The 18319-nt window shown below is 38.1% G+C and overlaps 2 protein-coding genes across 5 annotated transcripts in view; one reads left to right on the plus strand and one right to left on the minus strand.

Moving 5' to 3' along the window:
- nrxn3a (neurexin 3a) overlaps positions 1-18319 on the minus strand; it is a 759351-nt gene that overhangs the window by 387821 nt on the left and 353211 nt on the right. The window lies entirely within an intron of this gene.
- ston2 (stonin 2) overlaps positions 1-18319 on the plus strand; it is a 29451-nt gene that overhangs the window by 6394 nt on the left and 4738 nt on the right. Inside the window, exons 2-5 of one of the 4 annotated variants that reach the window (XM_084392663.1) lie at positions 484-656; positions 1460-1624; positions 9635-9817; positions 15445-17313. In XM_084392663.1, the coding sequence (XP_084248789.1) occupies positions 578-656; positions 1460-1624; positions 9635-9817; positions 15445-17313 (2296 nt within the window). In that variant the 5' untranslated portion in view covers positions 484-577. Of the gene's footprint in view, positions 1-483; positions 657-1459; positions 1625-9634; positions 9818-9873; positions 10224-12625; positions 12993-15444; positions 17314-18319 lie in introns of those variants that run through there. The other 3 variants (XM_084392665.1, XM_084392666.1, XM_084392664.1) reach the window with 3 other exon arrangements.

Genomic DNA, 18319 nt, shown 5'->3' on the forward strand with positions numbered 1-18319 from the left:
AGCTATGTTTAAAAAAAAAATACAGATAATTATAATTTATTATATTATAACTTTGGTGCATATACGCTATTGTACCCTAACAGTAAATAAAGTTTGGGGTCAGTAAGATTTAGAAAAAAAGAAAGAAATTAATACTTTTATTCAACAAGGAAGCATGCAATTGATCAAAAGTTACATTAAAGATATGTATAATATTACAAAAGATATTATATCTAAAAAAATATATAGGAATAAGAAATGTTACTTGAGCATTAAAACCACATATTAAAATGATTTCTGAAGGATCACATGAAATGTATAATGTATACTGTATTTCTGTTCTGTTTAAAAACAGTGTAAACAAGCCTTGTTTATTGTAATTACTTTAAATATTTTGACTCAGCAACAATAACTGTTTGGCCAGTAGTTTAAAGGAAAATCCCTTCATATTGAAATGGATCAAATCCCCAATGAATAGCTAATGTTTTTTTTCTTCTTCTTAAGCCTTCCTTAGGTGGGCATGGCGTTCAAGATTTGTTGGAGTGAGACAAAGTTACAAGGTGCAAGCAACTGAAGACACAGGACAGAACAACTCCCCATGGCTGCTACAGCCAGTAGCAGAACTGGAACTCCAAGACCGGGGTGGGTTGCTTTTTCAGATGAGGAGTCACAGGCAGGTCAGTACAAACATTGTCTTTACTCACAAGTCACTGGATATTTTGTGGGTTCAACTTCTCTGGTATCAAACATGGTAAAAAAATGTATACCTTGAATACTCTGCTGATGAAAGTAATAAATGTAAATGTAAGTACCTATTTGACCAGTCAATAATAGACCTTCTTCAGAGATGATCTTCAGTCTTTACAATGTTAGGTATTGTATATAGGTACTAGGTCATGTAATTTTCAGAACTCGCAACTTTCAAAACTGTTTCATGGAAGTTTTGTCTATTGAAATTGTTTTTGGAAAGATGAACAATTTGTCAGCTGAATTGGCATGTTGTCAAACTGCAGAACAAACCAATTGAACACATTGTACTTCTATCCCTCACAGCCTTATTTTCATTTGTGTAAAAAATTAATTATGGCACTACCCTGATTATCTCAGTTTTACACATTTGGAAAACCTTGTCCAATCTTGGATAGAAGGATTGTTGAATGTTACTTTACATGGCAAAGAAAGGCTCTAGATGACTTTCTTGTACCTAATTGAAAAATAGTTTTGCACCATACATAAGGAATTATAAAGACATGTAACCTTTTGCGGATTGGGTATCAGTTTGTTTTACTCTGTCTGAGTTTGCGTTCTGACCTTTCCGTGAGATTCCTGTGTCCTTAGGTCATTGCTCCATAGTGATTACTGCGGGAACGGTCCAGAGCTCTTGCACCCTGCTAGATTTAACATTCAGCTGTGACATTTTAACTGAGCAGAGGCTGTATTTCACTTACCGTGTTTGTGTGTTGTTTCTTCTGCTCTGTAGATGAGCACCACCTCCAGCCCTCTTTAGACCAGCCTGTGCTGGACTCCTCTACTTGGGCAGAAGTGCCATGTGTGCCTGGCCACAAGACAGAGCAGACTAATCCCTGGGTTCAGTTTGATGACAAACCATGGTCACCCTCTCCTCCTCCCTCAACGCAGGTAAAAGGTATGAGAACTTCTTAAATTTTTTTTTTTTTTTGCATTAAAGGTGGAATCTCACTTTGGGATTCACATGCTATGCTACCTAAGGGATGTACAGGATTCAGTACAATATAATCCATCTTCCCTCAGTTTGTTTAAAAATCATTGACAATACTAGAAAACAGGGAAATGCAATGCAAACAGTTTCAAAAGGGGTCATATTGTAAGGAAATAAGATCTTATGAGAATTAAGGTCTGTAAGGTTAAGGATTCCAGTTTTAAAACAAACTTCCTCCCCTGCCCCAAAAGACCATTTATTGAAACTGTCCTGCTTTTTATATATAAAAAATGTGTAAAATAATAATTATTTTTTTAATGAAGAGTTCATGTAAGTGCATGTACATTTCCTGTTTCATAAAATTAGTAATAATAGTTTCATAATGAGACTCAAAATAACCTCAAAATAATGTGTGACAGATGCTTCCTCAACAAGTGAGTAAGTAGTCATGTGACTCATGATATTGACAATTCCTCTGGAGCAACCTGGGGTTATGCCTAGCTTAAGGGCACAAAGGCAACCTTTCAGTGCCAGCCTTGAGCTTCTAACCATTACACCACACCCATTTCAACAAGTATTTCCCAATGTTTACAGTTTTCCTGAGAAACATTATTCTACTGATTTCTAGAAATGAGTTGGGTTGGCTGATTAGGACTGTGTCACTTCCTTTAGGCCTAAGGCTTGGTCTAGACTTGCCTGTCTCTCTTTATCTCTGTCTGTCTCTTTTTTGCACACATTGACTCACCCACCCCCACTCTTGTCAAACCCGGCAGCTTTGCCAGCAACTCTTTCCCAGGAAATCTCCTATGAGAGGCCGGGTGCAGCAACACGCAAATGGCCAAACCCTTCAAACCCTAATTGAAGCCATAAGCAGAGTTTTCATCTCAGCTGTTGTTGCTCTTGCATGAAATCTGCCTAAGGATGAAGTCCAGGGTGCAGCCAGTCTATCATTCTTTCATAATATGATCACTAAGAGATCAAGCCTGGGTTTGTTAAAGTACTGCTTATTTACTTGATTACAGGGGCTGTCCAACATATGATTTCTGGTTTGATGCCTTTATTTTCATGTGTGGTCTAGAGGAAGGTTTAGCAGCCAGGAAGCCAATGTCATATGTTGGAGTAAAGGAGTAAAATCAGTTTATCTTTTATTGCTAATGCAGCAGAAACCTCATGTTGCCATGGTTATATTAAATAAGTATATTGTGAACATAATGTGATTTATTGACTAAAAATCATTAGAGCACATTTGGATCCATCTGAAGTTGTGATTATGGTGATATCAGTGGTTTGGGAACCCTCAGGAAAAGGAGTGTTAGGTGGAGTAATCCCACATGCACACTTTTTTTCTTTTCTCATAGACTGAGAATTTTATTCAAATCTTTAAAACTATTCACTTGAAACATTGAGATTCCACTTATCACTGTCAACATGGATAAATGAAAATACAGAGATTTTTTTGGTTTTGAGTGCATTGAATTTGGTTCGAAAACTAGTTAAAGTGTAATAGTATATGTGTGAATGAACAATGTTTACTCATTCTCTCTGTTACTTGGATAGAGAAATGTTTATTTTTCAGCTAAAGTCTTTTGACAGCTCCAGGGCTTTCGTGAAACCTACAGATTATACTTCCGCATTTTGGCATCCACGGACCGTCAGATCAACAGAGGGTTATTAACAGAACAGTTATTGTAAAAGTAGGTTTATCTCTGAATATTGTATTTTACTTTGTCTACTCTTTAAACAGCATTATGGTAAAAATGGAACACTATGGCATCATTTTCCTTTCCTGTACGCGACAGCGCTTTGCTTCGGGTAGTTGAAGAGAACTGACGGAATGGCAGTTTCTTTCAGTTTTTACCCTCTTTTTGGCAGTTACATTTACAGTAACTAACTAACTAACTAACTGATAAATAAGGTAAACTAATTGAGGAAAGAATTTTCTTGTTATTAGTTAGTTTTCATCAAGAGTATGTTTACAGCACATCGTTAGCAGATTTGTACTTACTGTACACTTGAAATGTTTTTTTCTAGTTTTAAAATGTGTACTCACTGTCTGAAAGATATACTTCAGGGATATTTGAATGTTGTTATTTCCCCAAATAAGATTTGATACTTGAAACTGCAGTTGCAGTTTTGCACTTATGACAGCTTTATTTTGATTGTTTGATTTTTATATACACTCACCTAAAGGATTATTAGGAACACCTGTTCAATTTCTCATTAATGCAATTATCTAATCAACCAATCACATGGCAGTTGCTTCAATGCATTTAGGGGTGTGGTCCTGGTCAAGACAATCTCCTGAACTCCAAACTGAATGGGAAAGAAAGGTGATTTAAGCAATTTTGAGCGTGGCATGGTTGTTGGTGCCAGACGGGCCGGTCTGAGTATTTCACAATCTGCTCAGTTACTGGGATTTTCACCCACAACCATTTCTAGGGTTTACAAAGAATGATGTGAAAAGGGAAAAACATCCAGTATGCGGCAGTCCTGTGGGCGAAAATGCCTTGTTGATGCTAGAAGTCAGGAGAATGGGCCGACTGATTCAAGCTGATAGAAGAGCAACTTTGACTGAAATAACCACTCGTTACAACCGAGGTATGCAGCAAAGCATTTGTGAAGCCATAACACTCACAACCTTGAGGCGGAAGACCCCACCGGGTACCACTCATCTCCACTACAAATAGGAAAAAGAGGCTACAATTTGCACGAGCTCACCAAAATTGGACAGTTGAAGACTGGAAAAATGTTGCCTGGTCTGATGAGTCTCGATTTCTGTTGAGACATTCAGATGGTAGAGTCAGAATTTGGCGTAAACAGAATGAGAACATGGATCCATCATGCCTTGTTACCACTGTGCAGGCTGGTGGTGGTGGTGTAATGGTGTGGGGGATGTTTTCTTGGCACACTTTAGGCCCCTTAGTGCCAATTGGGCATCGTTTAAATGCCACGGCCTACCTGAGCATTGTTTCTGACCATGTCCATCCCTTTATGACCACCATGTACCCATCCTCTGATGGCTACTTCCAGCAGGATAATGCACCATGTCACAAAGCTCAAATCATTTCAAATTGGTTTCTTGAACATGACAATGAGTTCTCTGTACTAAAATGGCCCCCACAGTCACCAGATCTCAACCCAATAGAGCATATTTGGGATGTGGTGGAACGGGAGCTTCGTGCCCTGGTTGTGCATCCCACAAATCTCCATCAACTGCAAGATGCTATCCTATCAATATGGGCCAACATTTCTAAAGAATGCTTTCAGCACCTTGTTGAATCAATGCCACGTAGAATTAAGGCAGTTCTGAAGGCGAAAGGGGGTCAAACACAGTATTAGTATGGTGTTCCTAATAATCCTTTAGGTGAGTGTGTATATAAGCTATTACTTATGTTTACTGTTTTAAGGGTAAAAGCTGTGTATATGTCTCAGTATTTGCAGTTTTTCACTTTGTTGTAGGCCTAATCAATACAAGTTGAATGTGTTGAAATAATAAAGGAAACCAAAAGAATAATGTACCTTATTTTATTTCATATATTATGTACCTTAGTATATAGTATATTCTAATTTCCTTTAGCTGATATCAATTTGTCCGTCCGGCCCTCACAAATTTTGGAATTTCCTAGTTTGGCCCCCCTGCAAATGTATTTGAATAGCCCTGCTCTTTGGTCTTCACACTATGAGGGCTTCACACGAGGGCTGCCGGCGGTATACTACTTTATACTCACCTGAAATGTCGTTATTGAATACAGCTGGACACGCCTCACTAGCAAAACTTTTTACCTCATGACTAAACGTCAACAAACGAGACTTCACCAAGGACATTTCAGCTCATGAGCACAGTAAACAAACACTGTTTCTTAGTAACTACAACTGCACTTTAAATCAAATGAGAAAAAGATACAAAACACATACAGTTACTGTCACCTCCTGTTGCTTGACTGCTTCTTTCTAATAAGTGCTATAAAACACACTGTATAAATAGTGTGAGCTGGCTTAGGCCACGCCCAAAGGTGTGATAAAACAGTGTTTGTAGTCATCCAGTTTGAAATGTTGACTACAAACACGGTTTTCAGATTTTCTGCCGCTGCCTACATCCTTCACCGTACCAAAAGTAACTCGCTCTTGCTAAATGTTTATTCTTGCACCTGGGAACTATACAAGTTGACACCATTATAACTAAAAGTTTACTAAGAAGTATTTCCTACTAAAGCAATGTGTTTTTTTACTCTGGTCAAGCGTATCCATAGCAGACTAATGGGAGTGGCCTTGGATTTAAAAACTTATTTTTTTTTACACATTTCTACTGCATAGGCAGCCACGTTTTATTGAAAGCCCATATTGCCAGTGATGAAGTACCCCTTAAAGAATTTAAACTAATTCAGTTTATTAATTTGAGGTAAGAATCATAATTATTTAAATTTGCATTGTCATTTGGTGTACATGGGTGCCAATGAGAACAAGAATTAACTGTTATAAAAAGGGGATTTTTTTGCTGTACATATTAGTGACAAGCAGGTCATTGTGTCATTTGCAGCATCACTTGTTTTTTCTCTGCATCAGTTGTGAAGACACACTAAGGGTGTATTGCTTATATTTTCCTTTGATGATTTAATGTGAGGAACATTCATGGAGTTCTGTAGAAATCAAAACCTTTGGGCATGCTTAAAAGTGTTATGCTCAGTTTTAAAAGTTGTTGAACTATCATTCTTTGTAAGTTGCTTTTCCTAGTAAACATATCGCCATGTTTTATTTACTCGCCAAAGCAAGTTTGTCTCTTGTTTTGCCCTTGGCAAGTGATATTCACTATATTCCTCTTAGTTGTTAGTTGACTGTACTTTAATTTTTACTTAATCTTTTATCTTTAATGATGCAGTCGTGTCTTAGACTTATCATCATCATAATCATATGACACATCAACTTTTTTGTCTTTGTCACTGTGATACTCACAGTCAGATGATGTCAGGTCAATGCTTCAAACCACTTCTCTGATGTTTTTTTTTTCTTGTGTAATAAAGGAAAACATTTACAGCGGGGGAAATAAGTATTGAACAAGTCATCATTTTTCTCAGTAAATATATTTCCAAAGGTGCTATTGACATGAAATTTTCACCAGATGTTGGTAACAACCCAAGTAAGCCATACATACAAAGAAACAAACAAAAATAAGTTCAGAAATTAAGTTATGTGTAATAATGTGAAATGACACAGGGACAAAGTATTGAACACATGAAGAAAGGGAGGCGCAAAAAGGCATGGAAAGCCAAGACAACTGCTGAAAACTTACAGTATTTAAAAAGCAATCCAGCCCCCTGTTAGTGGAAATTAATAACAGCTGGTTCAGTCCCAAATGATGGCCTTCAAAAAGGTCTCATTGCCAAGGTGTCACACAAGACACATCTCATGATGGGTAAAAGCGAAGAGCTGTCTCAAGACCTTCGCAACCTAATTGTTGCAAAACATAATGATGGCATTGGTTATAGGCACCATTCTAAGCTTCTGAATGGTCCAGTGAGCACTTTTGGGGCCATAATACGGAAGTGGAAAGACAATAATTTCACCATAAATTTGCCTCGACCAGTGCTCCTCGCAAGATTTCTTATAGAGGAGTGAAAAGAATAATCAGAAGAGTTGTCCAAGAGCCAAGGATCACTTGTGGAGAGCTTCAAAAAGACCTGCAGATAGCAGGTACTGTTGTCTCAAAGAAAACAGTAAGTAATGCACTCCACCGCCATGGCCTGTATGCACGCTCACCATGCAAGACTCCATTACTGAAAAAAAAGCATGTTGAAGCTCATTTAAAGTTTGCTGCACAACATTTGGAAAAGCCAGTGAAATACTGGGAGAATTTAGTGTGGTCACATGAGAGCAAAATTGAACTGTTTGGATGCCATAATACACACCATATTTGGAGGAGAAATGGCAGTGCACATTACCCTAAAAACACCATACAACTTGGTGTTGGCTCTTGGACAACTCTTCTGATTATTCTTTTCACTCCTCTATCAGAAATCTTGCGAGGAGCACTGGTCGAGGCAAATTTATGGTGAAATTATTGTCTTTCCACTTCCGTATTATGGCCCCAAAAGTGCTCACTGGACCATTCAGAAGCTTAGAATGGTGCCTATAACCAATGCCATCATTATGTTTTGCAACAATTAGGTTGCGAAGGTCTTGAGACAGCTCTTCGCTTTTACCCATCATGAGATGTGTCTTGTGTGACACCTTGGCAATGAGACCTTTTTGTAGGCCATCATTTGGGACTGAACCAGCTGTTATTAATTTCCACTGACAGGGGGCTGGATTGCTTTTTAATTACTGTAAGTTTTCAGCAGTTGTCTTGGCTTTCCATGCCTTTTTGCGCCTCCCTTTCTTCATGTGTTCAATACTTTTTCCCTGTGTCATTTCACATTATTACACATAACTTAATTTCTGAACTTATTTTTGTTTGTTTCTTTGTATGTATGGCTTACTTGGGTTGTTACCAACATCTGGTGAAAATTTCATGTCAATAGCACCTTTGGAAATATATTTACTGAGAAAAATGATGACGTGTTCAATACTTATTTCCCCCGCTGTACATGATATCTGTTCTTTATCCATTTCAACCCATGTCCCCAAGTATTTTAGATTTTTCTTATAACATTGACAAGTTCTTCTTTATGCTGTAGGTAGGCCATAAAAGTTTTAAGGAACTACTTTTGTGAACTCTTTTAATTGAGCTCCAGGGGAAAATCCATTGAAAGGGTATAAAACCCTGTATGGTTGGATTTGTTGCTAGGCAGTGTACACATCCTGCTTGGCATGTTTCTGAATCCCAATTGTTTGATTAAGCATCAAAGTTGCCTACATGTATTGAAAGAACTGGAAGTGTGTCATCTGACTTTATATATTTACTCCAACCTGAATCTAGAACCATTGTTGTTTGAAAGCATTATTCTATCTACATAGTAATTCATAACATAAAAAAATGTGTTCTCTGATAGCAATTACAGCAGTGCTAATTAAAATCATTGAGTAGATTGATTCAATTGTTTGACGAGGCTGATACACATCAGTATGCTGTGCTATCTTACCTCACCCTTGATGTTTAATCCTTTTACTAAAGCACTTTTCCCCACTGTGAATATTTAATAGTCTCTTGTCCTAATTCAATGATAACACCTGTTCATTAGCAACGCACATTTATTTGCACACACACATACAAGGGTTGTGCACTATTCACAATTAAAAATGACAATGCCTTTGGATTCCAATTCAATTTCTGAATTTGAATCGAATTCCACTATTACAAATAGGAGACATAATTGTCAGTTGAATTTCAGTTTGAAAAGAAACAGTTTAAGGAAAGTAATTTAAGGAAATTAAAATGGAATGAAATTCAAATAAATTATAGAAACAATTATCTATACTACCAAGAATTTTTTTTTTTTTTAAAGAAATTATTTTATTCAGCAAGGATGCTTTAAATTGATCAAAAGTGACAGTAAAGTCACAGTAGATTAGATTCTATTTAAAAAAATTATATTTCAAATAAATGCTGTTGAACTTTAAGAATGTTAAAAAACATATCACAGTTTCCACAAAAAAAATATTAAGCAGCACAACTGTTTTCAACATTGATAATAATAATTAAAAAAAGAATTCTTGAGCTGCAAATTAGCATATTAGAATGATTTCTGAAGGATCATGTGATACTGAAGACTGGAGTAATGATGCTGAAAAAGCTTTTCCATCACAGTAATGAATTACATTTAAAAATATATTAAAATAGAGCGCAGTTATTTTAAATTGTAAGTAATCATATTTCACAAGATTTTACTGTATTTGGATCCATAATGCAGCCTATAAGAGCATAAGCGACTTCCTTATTTTTGCATGATCCATTTCTTTTTAAATCCAGAATTTTGCTTATGTATTTTTTGAGTATGTACCCCAAATGTTTATCTCTATAAAGATATTTCTGTTTTATTACAGGTCCCAGACACAGCATTTGCTCTTCAGCCAGTTTCTGGAGTACCGTTCCCCCTTCAGAGAGCAGCTGGACCACCCAATCAGAGGAGCAGAGCTCCGTGAGCATGGGGGCGTCTTCCTGTGACCTGCCCTCTCTTAGCACCGAAGAGCCACCCAGTCAAACACCCTCCTGTCCTCACTCTCCAAGTGAGTACCACACACACAGTCTATACTAGTTAATAAATGGGTAACTCTCATCATCCGAACGTCTGCAAGTGGCGGTTTTATATTCACCCAATGCCTCAAACAGTAATTAAAGTCTGTCCCCTCGTGAGAAGACATAAGGAAGTGAGAATCGCACAGGAAATGCTTCACATGCTGAATTAACCATCAATAAATCCCTTCCGTTGCTCAGCACAGCCTCCAGGGTCGCATCCAGGAACGCAGGCGGAATGAAAAGACGTCAGGTTTAGGAGTAAATGATGAAGGAATCGGGACAAATAAATTCTCGCGGTCTGTGACAGCTGCTCCTCAGACGCTCCTCTCGTGTGAGTGATGGTGGCTCTGAAGGAACGCTGTGCTGATTTGAGGCAGGACGCTCTCTCTCTCGCAGGTAATTTGCGGCAAAGCGGTTAGCGCTCCTACACGATCCATCTCAGGCCTCTCGCCTCAGCCTTCCAGCAATAGCTCACTCAGACCAGGGTTTCTATGGAGACAGGAGAGGGTGAGGTGCTTAAGACGGTTTTATTTATTAAAATGCAGCATGCTTCATTTCTCAGACTGAGGGAAGATGAAGTCACTGCAACATAATTTTCACTTCAGGGAGAAGTGAATAGCAGTGCATGATATTGAGTGTTAGTTAAAGCAGATGTTACACTAAATAGTCAACTGTGCAATTACGACAAGCTGCACTAGAGTTTTATCATAAAAAAGATTTGAACATTCTTTAAAAAAGAATATAAATATTCTTCACTTTCCACAAAAATATTAAGCAGCATGACTGTTTCAACATTAATAAGAAATCTTTCTTGAGCATCAAATCAGCATATTTGAATGATTTTTGAAGGATCATGTGACACTGAAGACTGGAGTAAAATTCAGCTTTGTCATCACAGGAATAAATTACATTAAAAATAGAGAATATTTCACAGTTTTACTGTATTTTTTATCAAATAAATATGGCCTGGTAAACAACACTTCTTTTAAAAACATTCAAAAAGTCTTACTGACACTAAACTTTAAATGGTAGTGTAAGTCTACTTTGTCACTTTGGATAGTAGCATGAAGGAAAGAATAATCTGTATACAATAATCTATCTATAATAATAATCTGAGTACTTTTTTTTTCTGAAGAATATGCAAGTAGAAAAAAGGTGTTCTGAGAGGTTGTTTGGATGTTGCTTTCTGGTTACTCAATTAATGCTAGTCTCTGGTCTCTTGATATGACTTGGGTTGCTCCATGGGATTTTTTTACATCCATTGTATTGGCCAGGTGTCGGCATACCTGTCCTCAACAAATCGGAAGCTTTGAGGTGTCATTCATGCCTGTAGTACAAATAATCTACATGCTCATTAAACATTTGCAATAGTAATAGCAATCATCAAGTCTTTGTCGAAGCATTTGGGGGTTTTGGATTTTCCATATGGCCTGTCTATGAGAGACACCATTAGACCTACCTACAGGCCTTTCCTCCTGTTCTCAGTATGTTGAAATCTTGGCAGCAGGGTGTTGTTTTGTTTGGTTTCCTTTCACCATGTGACCCATGGGTGTTGGTCCATGATTGTTTATTTACATCTGAATTGAGAGTGAATTTGCTTGTAATTGCTGATTATTTGTGTACATAGTCCACTGTAATTGTTTGACCTGCTTTCACTGTTTGTACACATTGCACATCTCCATTTTATTTTTCTAGTGAATGTTCTTGGCTTGTGTTGTGTGTACTTTAAGCACTGTATGCCAAATGTTTTCTTTAGAGGGATTCTTTGTGTGTGATTTACAGCTTTTATTCATGAATGAAACATTGTTTGCTATGAATGTGTCACTGTAAGTTGAGAGACTATCGGACACGAGTGAATATGAATATTTATGCAGCAAGGCAGGTCTTTATGAAAGCTTTCTGTTGGGACGTGCAATGTATTCTATAAAGGATGTGCAATTCACATTTTCATTTCCTCCTTTTTCCATTTCCGGTGGTACGTAAGAATAGTGTTGTTCATAGAGATGCATTGGGTGTGTGTGCTCAAGAGAGGAAGAGAAAGAGCATGTGTGTATGTGGTTTTGTCATATCCAGTGGAGCCCACACAGAAGGACATTGTCGTCAGTTTACAAATCTCTACAGGGAACAGCAGAAGTAAACTGTAATCTCAGATCACTAGAGGTTATAGAGTAGAGCAACAGCTTGTTTAAGAGTACATCCTGCTGGGAATCTAGCACGCTTTCTCACCGTCTTTGACCTTTGACCTCTGTAAATGTCCTCGCAAAACACCCGCCTCCTGTGACTCACACCTGCAGCTATCACTCCGTTTCACATTATAGGAAAGATCTGCCTGCTTCTCACCAGCATAGTTTGGCGAGTTTCAAATGGGATACATCATGGAAAGCAGGATTTTTCTTGAAATAAATAGTTTGAGGGTTTAAAATGGGCATTTAAAATGAAATATTACAGTAAGAGTGCCAATCTTGAGATCAATACATGGATTTGATGTGAACAATAATCAGTTTAAATGGGTGTAGTAAATTCTGCAGTAATCCTCTGTTAATGCTCTCGGTTTGTTTAGAAGGACTGATCTGAAACCAGAAAAATAAAGGTCAGTAGCTCAGTGCTGTAGGAAAGGATTGAGCGATCTCAAAGCAGATCAAGACATCAGTGCAAACACAAGCTGTCACCCATTTGTCTCAAGTCTTAGTTTGCAGTCAGATGCCGGTTGACTTGCACATTTTATAGCTGTATAAAAATAGTTGTTTGTTGCACACCATCATGTTATTGATGAGTCAGTTTCTGCAACACTTTTTCACATAATGTCTTCTCTTTTATATGACACATAATCTGGATATTCATGGACATGGTTACAGACAAACATGAGAGAGCTAAGTGCGGGCGACTTTCTGACCTTGTTTCCCACCAGTCGTATTTTTAAAGACTGCATTTCTGTGTCGAGGTGTGGCAGAGTTTCTGTAAAGACAGCTACCTGTCAAAAGCTTAAGACTCCTCCTGAGAGGGAGGCAGGCAGATCAACAGGCATCTACATGTCTGTGCGGGCACTCCATGGACAAAGGAGGTCATGTGACCTGCTTCTTACTGCTTGGTGCCGTAGTGAAGTCTCACAATCGGTGTCCCATCTGTTTTCTCTCTTTAGCACCTGGACTCTTGACTGCTGTACTGGTGAGTCTCTTTGCCTGCACTGTTGCTTTGTGGCAGGCTTTGCATAGAGTGTTTGTATCAAAGTTTTGACTGACTTTGGCTTATAAATGCTTCTGGATCAACATTGTTGCGATATGAGTTTGGATTTTCACCATTCTTCCTTCCTCTTTTAAGAAACATATAACATGGGCATCTTTTATTGCTGATTAAGCATGCATTCATCTTTCAATTCTGTATTTTAAGATTTAAGTTTGTGTAGTTTGTTTTAAAAAAGAAGCGGGGTGTTGGAATCCCACTTGGCATAGCTTATACAGCCTCAGGATCAGCACTCTATCCATGCTGAGTTTTACTTAGAGCTAGAAGTTTGAAGAAATACCAGTAGGTTGATGCTTAGCAACAGGCTTTTGCATTTTTAGGATTTACTCAGTAGAACGGAATCTCTAGACTGCAAATTATTTCAAACTTGAGAAGCAAGGTTGTGTAAGATACTATTGTTCTTGTTATAAGTATCAAGTAAAAAAAAACAAAAAAAAAACGTATTCCGAGATATATCCTCAGAAAGTAACTTAAGTAGTTTTGCTTAAGCAAATTGGTCATGTTTTAAGGATGATTAAAGTATTATTATTATTTTACTGGAAAAAAATATATATACTGAATAAGAAAACAAATTTTGCAGTGTATACGTGTGTTTTGCGATTAAACTGCAACTTTGTTGGAAGAAAAAATATTGATAATATTGTCAATTATTTTTTTTATTTATTTTTGTGAATTTAACTTGAACTTGGTTGGACCTTGAACATTTGTTCTGATAGTTACAATTTGTATCTCAGCCTCTGGCTGATTTGATGTAGCTCTTGTAAGAACATGATCAAACTTGCTTTGAAGGTGTGCAGATTCTGTTCATAAGTATTCATGTTCGGGGCATTGCATTCACAGGAATACATTTTTTTTCTGAGCTGGGATAATCTTTTAACCTCCTTCCTCCAGGGCTGATAATATCTGAGTCTTGAAGTCTCTTTATGTCTGTGGTCGCTTCTGTGTGTGCACATGTTGTGTATTGTAGTCTTTTATTACTTTCTGTTATAGGAACTGTTTCAGTTGAGTAGATTTGTAGTGTGATAAACCCTGTTGAACTAATATGAGAAGATTAGCAAAGCCACAAGCCATAGCGTGCACACTCTCTCACATTAAATAGTAAATGTTTTAAGAGACTGGGAAAAGGTAGCCTGAACAATTCAAGTACACATTATTAGCTGTTTATGGATTTTGCTCTATAATTCTATTACAGATCATAAAAAGGGTTGTTTGTGGCTTTTGATTTGGTCTATAATTCTATTTCAGATCTTATCGTTGTTTGTAAATTAGCATTTGTCAAAGTCTGGGAGTGCATATATGCTCTCATTGCATAGTGCAGTCATGCCAGTTTTCAGCCTGTGAGACAGACCATTCACTGAGTGCTTTGTTGCATTGGCAGAGAAAGTAGGTCTGAGGTGGGGAATGCTGGTGCCTAGCAACAGGTAAAGACTCTCTCTAATTTGGCATTGGAGAACTGGAACAGACAAGACTTTGAGCTTGATTTTAAAGTACCAAGAGAGCAGAAGGATTCATTAATGAATGGATGATCATTTTTTGCTATCACTCTTATTTATGCTTATTTGCCTAAGGTACATTTATAATCAGTGTCTACTTTTTAAATTAAACTTGTTTACATGACATTTACATTTTTTTTTTTTTTTTTACTTTTTGTGTGAAATCAATCTTTTGAAGTGCATGTAATCGTACTTACCGAGTCAAAATGAAGGCTGTGTTGAACTGTTGCATAGGAATTACAAAAAATTATTCAATAAATGTGAATTAGGGTAAAAGAAAATAAAACATTCTAACAGCAAGAATGTCTATAATGTAGTAAATAGTCAAATTGTTCACAGCTAAGTAGGGGAATTTCACAAAGTAATTCAAGCTCTTGTGGTACGTGTAGCCACTATCTTCTGTGACCTTGGTGTAACTATAAAGATTTGTTTTTGTCCTAGTGCAAAAAAAAAAAAATACAACTCAACGTAAAGTCACTTACACCTCTTGTTATGAAATATTAATATATCTGTATTGAAATTAATGTGTAGCATGTGAAAGAGAGTATTTGTATGTATAAGTGCTTGTGAATCGTAGGTGATTAGAAGCTGTCTGCTTTCTGTTAGTGGAAATGTCTTTCTTTCCAGCTTTTTTCTTTATTTAGACCTAAATAGTCCGACCATTGTGACTTTTCAGAAATAAACTCAAAAGGCAGTGGAAACACCAAGGATGTCATCCATTTTCTTGTTTATAACATTCTGTCTGCCTCTCATAAATATGACATGTGCCTTTGTTTCTGTTGATTCCTGTGAGAGAATGCTTCTGTTATAAAATGAATTATATGTCAGAGAGCTCAAATTTTATCTGAAAGTGTTAAAACAGCTCTGTCTTTATTTATTGATAGATTCTTCTGTGTGCCAAGAGGATGAAGAAATAACCATGGATTCATTCAGCTGGACAACAAATAACCAACACACTAATGGCCATTCATATGTCACCTCCAACCACTTTACCAGTTGGGTTACTTTTGATGATGATGAGGACATCCAGTCTCCAGGGAGACCTTCTAATATAAAACTGGATAATCTCAACAATTCTCCACTGCAGGATGCCAACAGCAACTTGATTTCCTCTTCCATTTTTGGTCCGATGACAGAGAGACACATCCTGGACTTGGCCCCTAATGGCACCAATTCCATCTTTGCCTTTGATAACACACTATCGAACAACAGTGTCCCTTATAACAAGAAGAACCCTTTCCTCGATGATGAGTTCTCCAACCTACAACCTTCTCCTATTAACCCTTTCAGTGCCTTTTTTGACAAAACAGACCTGAAAACGTCCCAAGGCATTGGCTTGTGTCCAGAGGCACAGAATATGTCCAGCTTCAGCTCACCATTCTTTGAGTATCAAGATGATGAAATCAAAAAGGAATCTATTTTGCTTTTTTCAGCTCAGAAGGACTCTGCAATTGGAAAAGATAGTGTCCCACCAGGCTTTCCTGTGGATGGTCTGGATCAACTCAAGAATATACACATCTCTGACCCTGACCATGACGGTAGTCCTACACTACCAGATGATTCGGTGGATGAAGTTTGCTCCGATGATTCCACCTATGAACCAGACCACATGACTCCTCAGGAAGGCTGGCCCATGCTCCTGCGCATCCCTGAGAAGAAGAACATCATGTCCTCTCGTCACTGGGGACCAATATTTGTCAGATTGACGAACAGTGGTCAGCTGCAACTTTTCTATGAGAAAGGGCTGGAAAAGCCCTTCAAAGAGTTCCAGCTGAACTCCCAGCATGAGATATCTGAACCCAAGCTCCAGAACTACGACGAGAACGGCCGGGTTCATACCATCAGTTTAGACAATGTGGTTTACAAGGAGAAGAGGAAGATCCAGCCCAAGGTCACTGTGGTTCATTTGCCCGTAAGAGAGCAAGTGGTGAAACTTGGGACCACAAACTACCAGAACTTCTTGAGCTTTCGTCATGCTCTGCAGGAGAGGCTTGTAGGACTCTCAGTGGATCAAGAATGTCTCAACTGGCCAACGACTTACACTGACGAGGAGGTCCACGTGGAGGTGAGAGATAACTTTTATGGGATTCTGTCCAAAGGGGACAGCCGTATCTTGGAGCAGCTAGTTTTGACCCGAGTGAACATGCTAGCATTCTTGAATGGATCTCCACCTTGTAGTATCGGCCTAAATGATGTCCAGGTCAAAGGTAAAGAGGTGGTTTCTCGGCATGACATAATTCCCAACACAACATCACGTTGGATTCAACTGCGGGATTGTCGGCTGCATGAGTGTGCAGACCAGTTAGAGTTCACAGAGTCCCGTGCCATTACGTTTAGTCCACCGGTTGGTCGTCGCTTTGAACTACTGTGTTTCCGCACTGCGTTCGCAGAAAAATCCCTTCCCTTCACCCTGAGAACAGTCGCTTGCGTCAGGGGTGCGGAAGTGGAGGTTCAGTCCTGGCTGGTGATGTCAACGGGATTCTCATCCAATCGGGATCCTTTAACTTTAATACCATGTGAGAACGTTGCTATCCGTTACCCCATACCAGAAATTTGGGCAAAGAACTTTAGGCGGGAGAGTGTGACGGGAGAAAAGTCCCTGAAGGCTCGGTTCAATAAAGGAGCCAGCTTTGGTTCAACCAGCACATCAGGGTCAGAACCAGCCATGAGGGTCACGATTGGCACGGCTAAATACGAACAGGCCTTTAGGTCTGTGGTGTGGAGGATCAGTCGCCTGCCAGACAAGAACTCAGGTGAGAACTTAGGTCTGAATTTGAGGTAGCTATGGTGTCAAATGATGTGACAACAGGAATTATCTTGGCTCTTGAAAAAGTGTTGAATGCAGGAAGGTATCCTTGGTTGTTTCGAAGTTAAAAAAGTAGTTGAGAAGTCACACAATTTTTGTGTTTTCATAATTAATCAATTGCTGTCACTGAGAGTACTCATGGTCTTCCCTGTTTGTTTTTGTTTTTTTTTGTTCAATTTATTGACCTAAAAATCTAAATAGTTAGATATAGCATTAGCGTCGAATAGCCATGATGCGCTCTTTACATTTCAGGTTAAACTGATCTTGTTCTCCTCTGTTACTCTTATGCAATATCAAAGCTGTGTTAGAGCTGTTTTGTTTTATCTAACTACTGTATTTCATTAGATGGAGGTTAGATCAATCAAGTCAGTAAATGAACCATCACATTGTAATGATTTTTGCCATTGCTCTGTTTGAAAGATTATGAAATTATGCCAATATTTGAGAACGCTACTCTTATTTTAGTGTGTTTTTCTCTATATTATTATAGATAGTAGATTAAGGATTTTTATGTTTTGATGCTGCTGAATAAATCCTCACAAACCCCCACATCACAATGCTGCGGTAACAAGCCATGTCTCTAATGCAGTATTGACTCTCAAGGCAAGTGCAGTGGTGTAGAAATAATCTTTTATCCTTTTTGTTGATTTTCTGTTGTCATAGCATTTGCATTGTGGCCAGTGCTGGAATTTTTTTCTGACAATGGCCAGTGCTTTAGGCTTTTCAATTGTACATCAGCAGGGTACCCTCCCCCTGCATGAATCTGATTGGTTAGACAAAGCTCAATCTGTCATTATCTGTTAATTCACAGACTCACTGTCTGACATCCTTGAGCTTTACAATTCAGTGCAATGAGTTTTTGACTCTGTTCTCTGTAATGTTTCAAGGAAAAAAATTGAAAAAAGTTAATTTACTCACCCTTCCAAACCCATGTGAAATAGACTATAAAATTT

This window comes from Rutilus rutilus (genome assembly GCF_951802725.1).
Source record: "Rutilus rutilus genome assembly, chromosome: 21".
Classification (NCBI taxonomy): Eukaryota; Metazoa; Chordata; class Actinopteri; order Cypriniformes; family Leuciscidae; genus Rutilus; species Rutilus rutilus.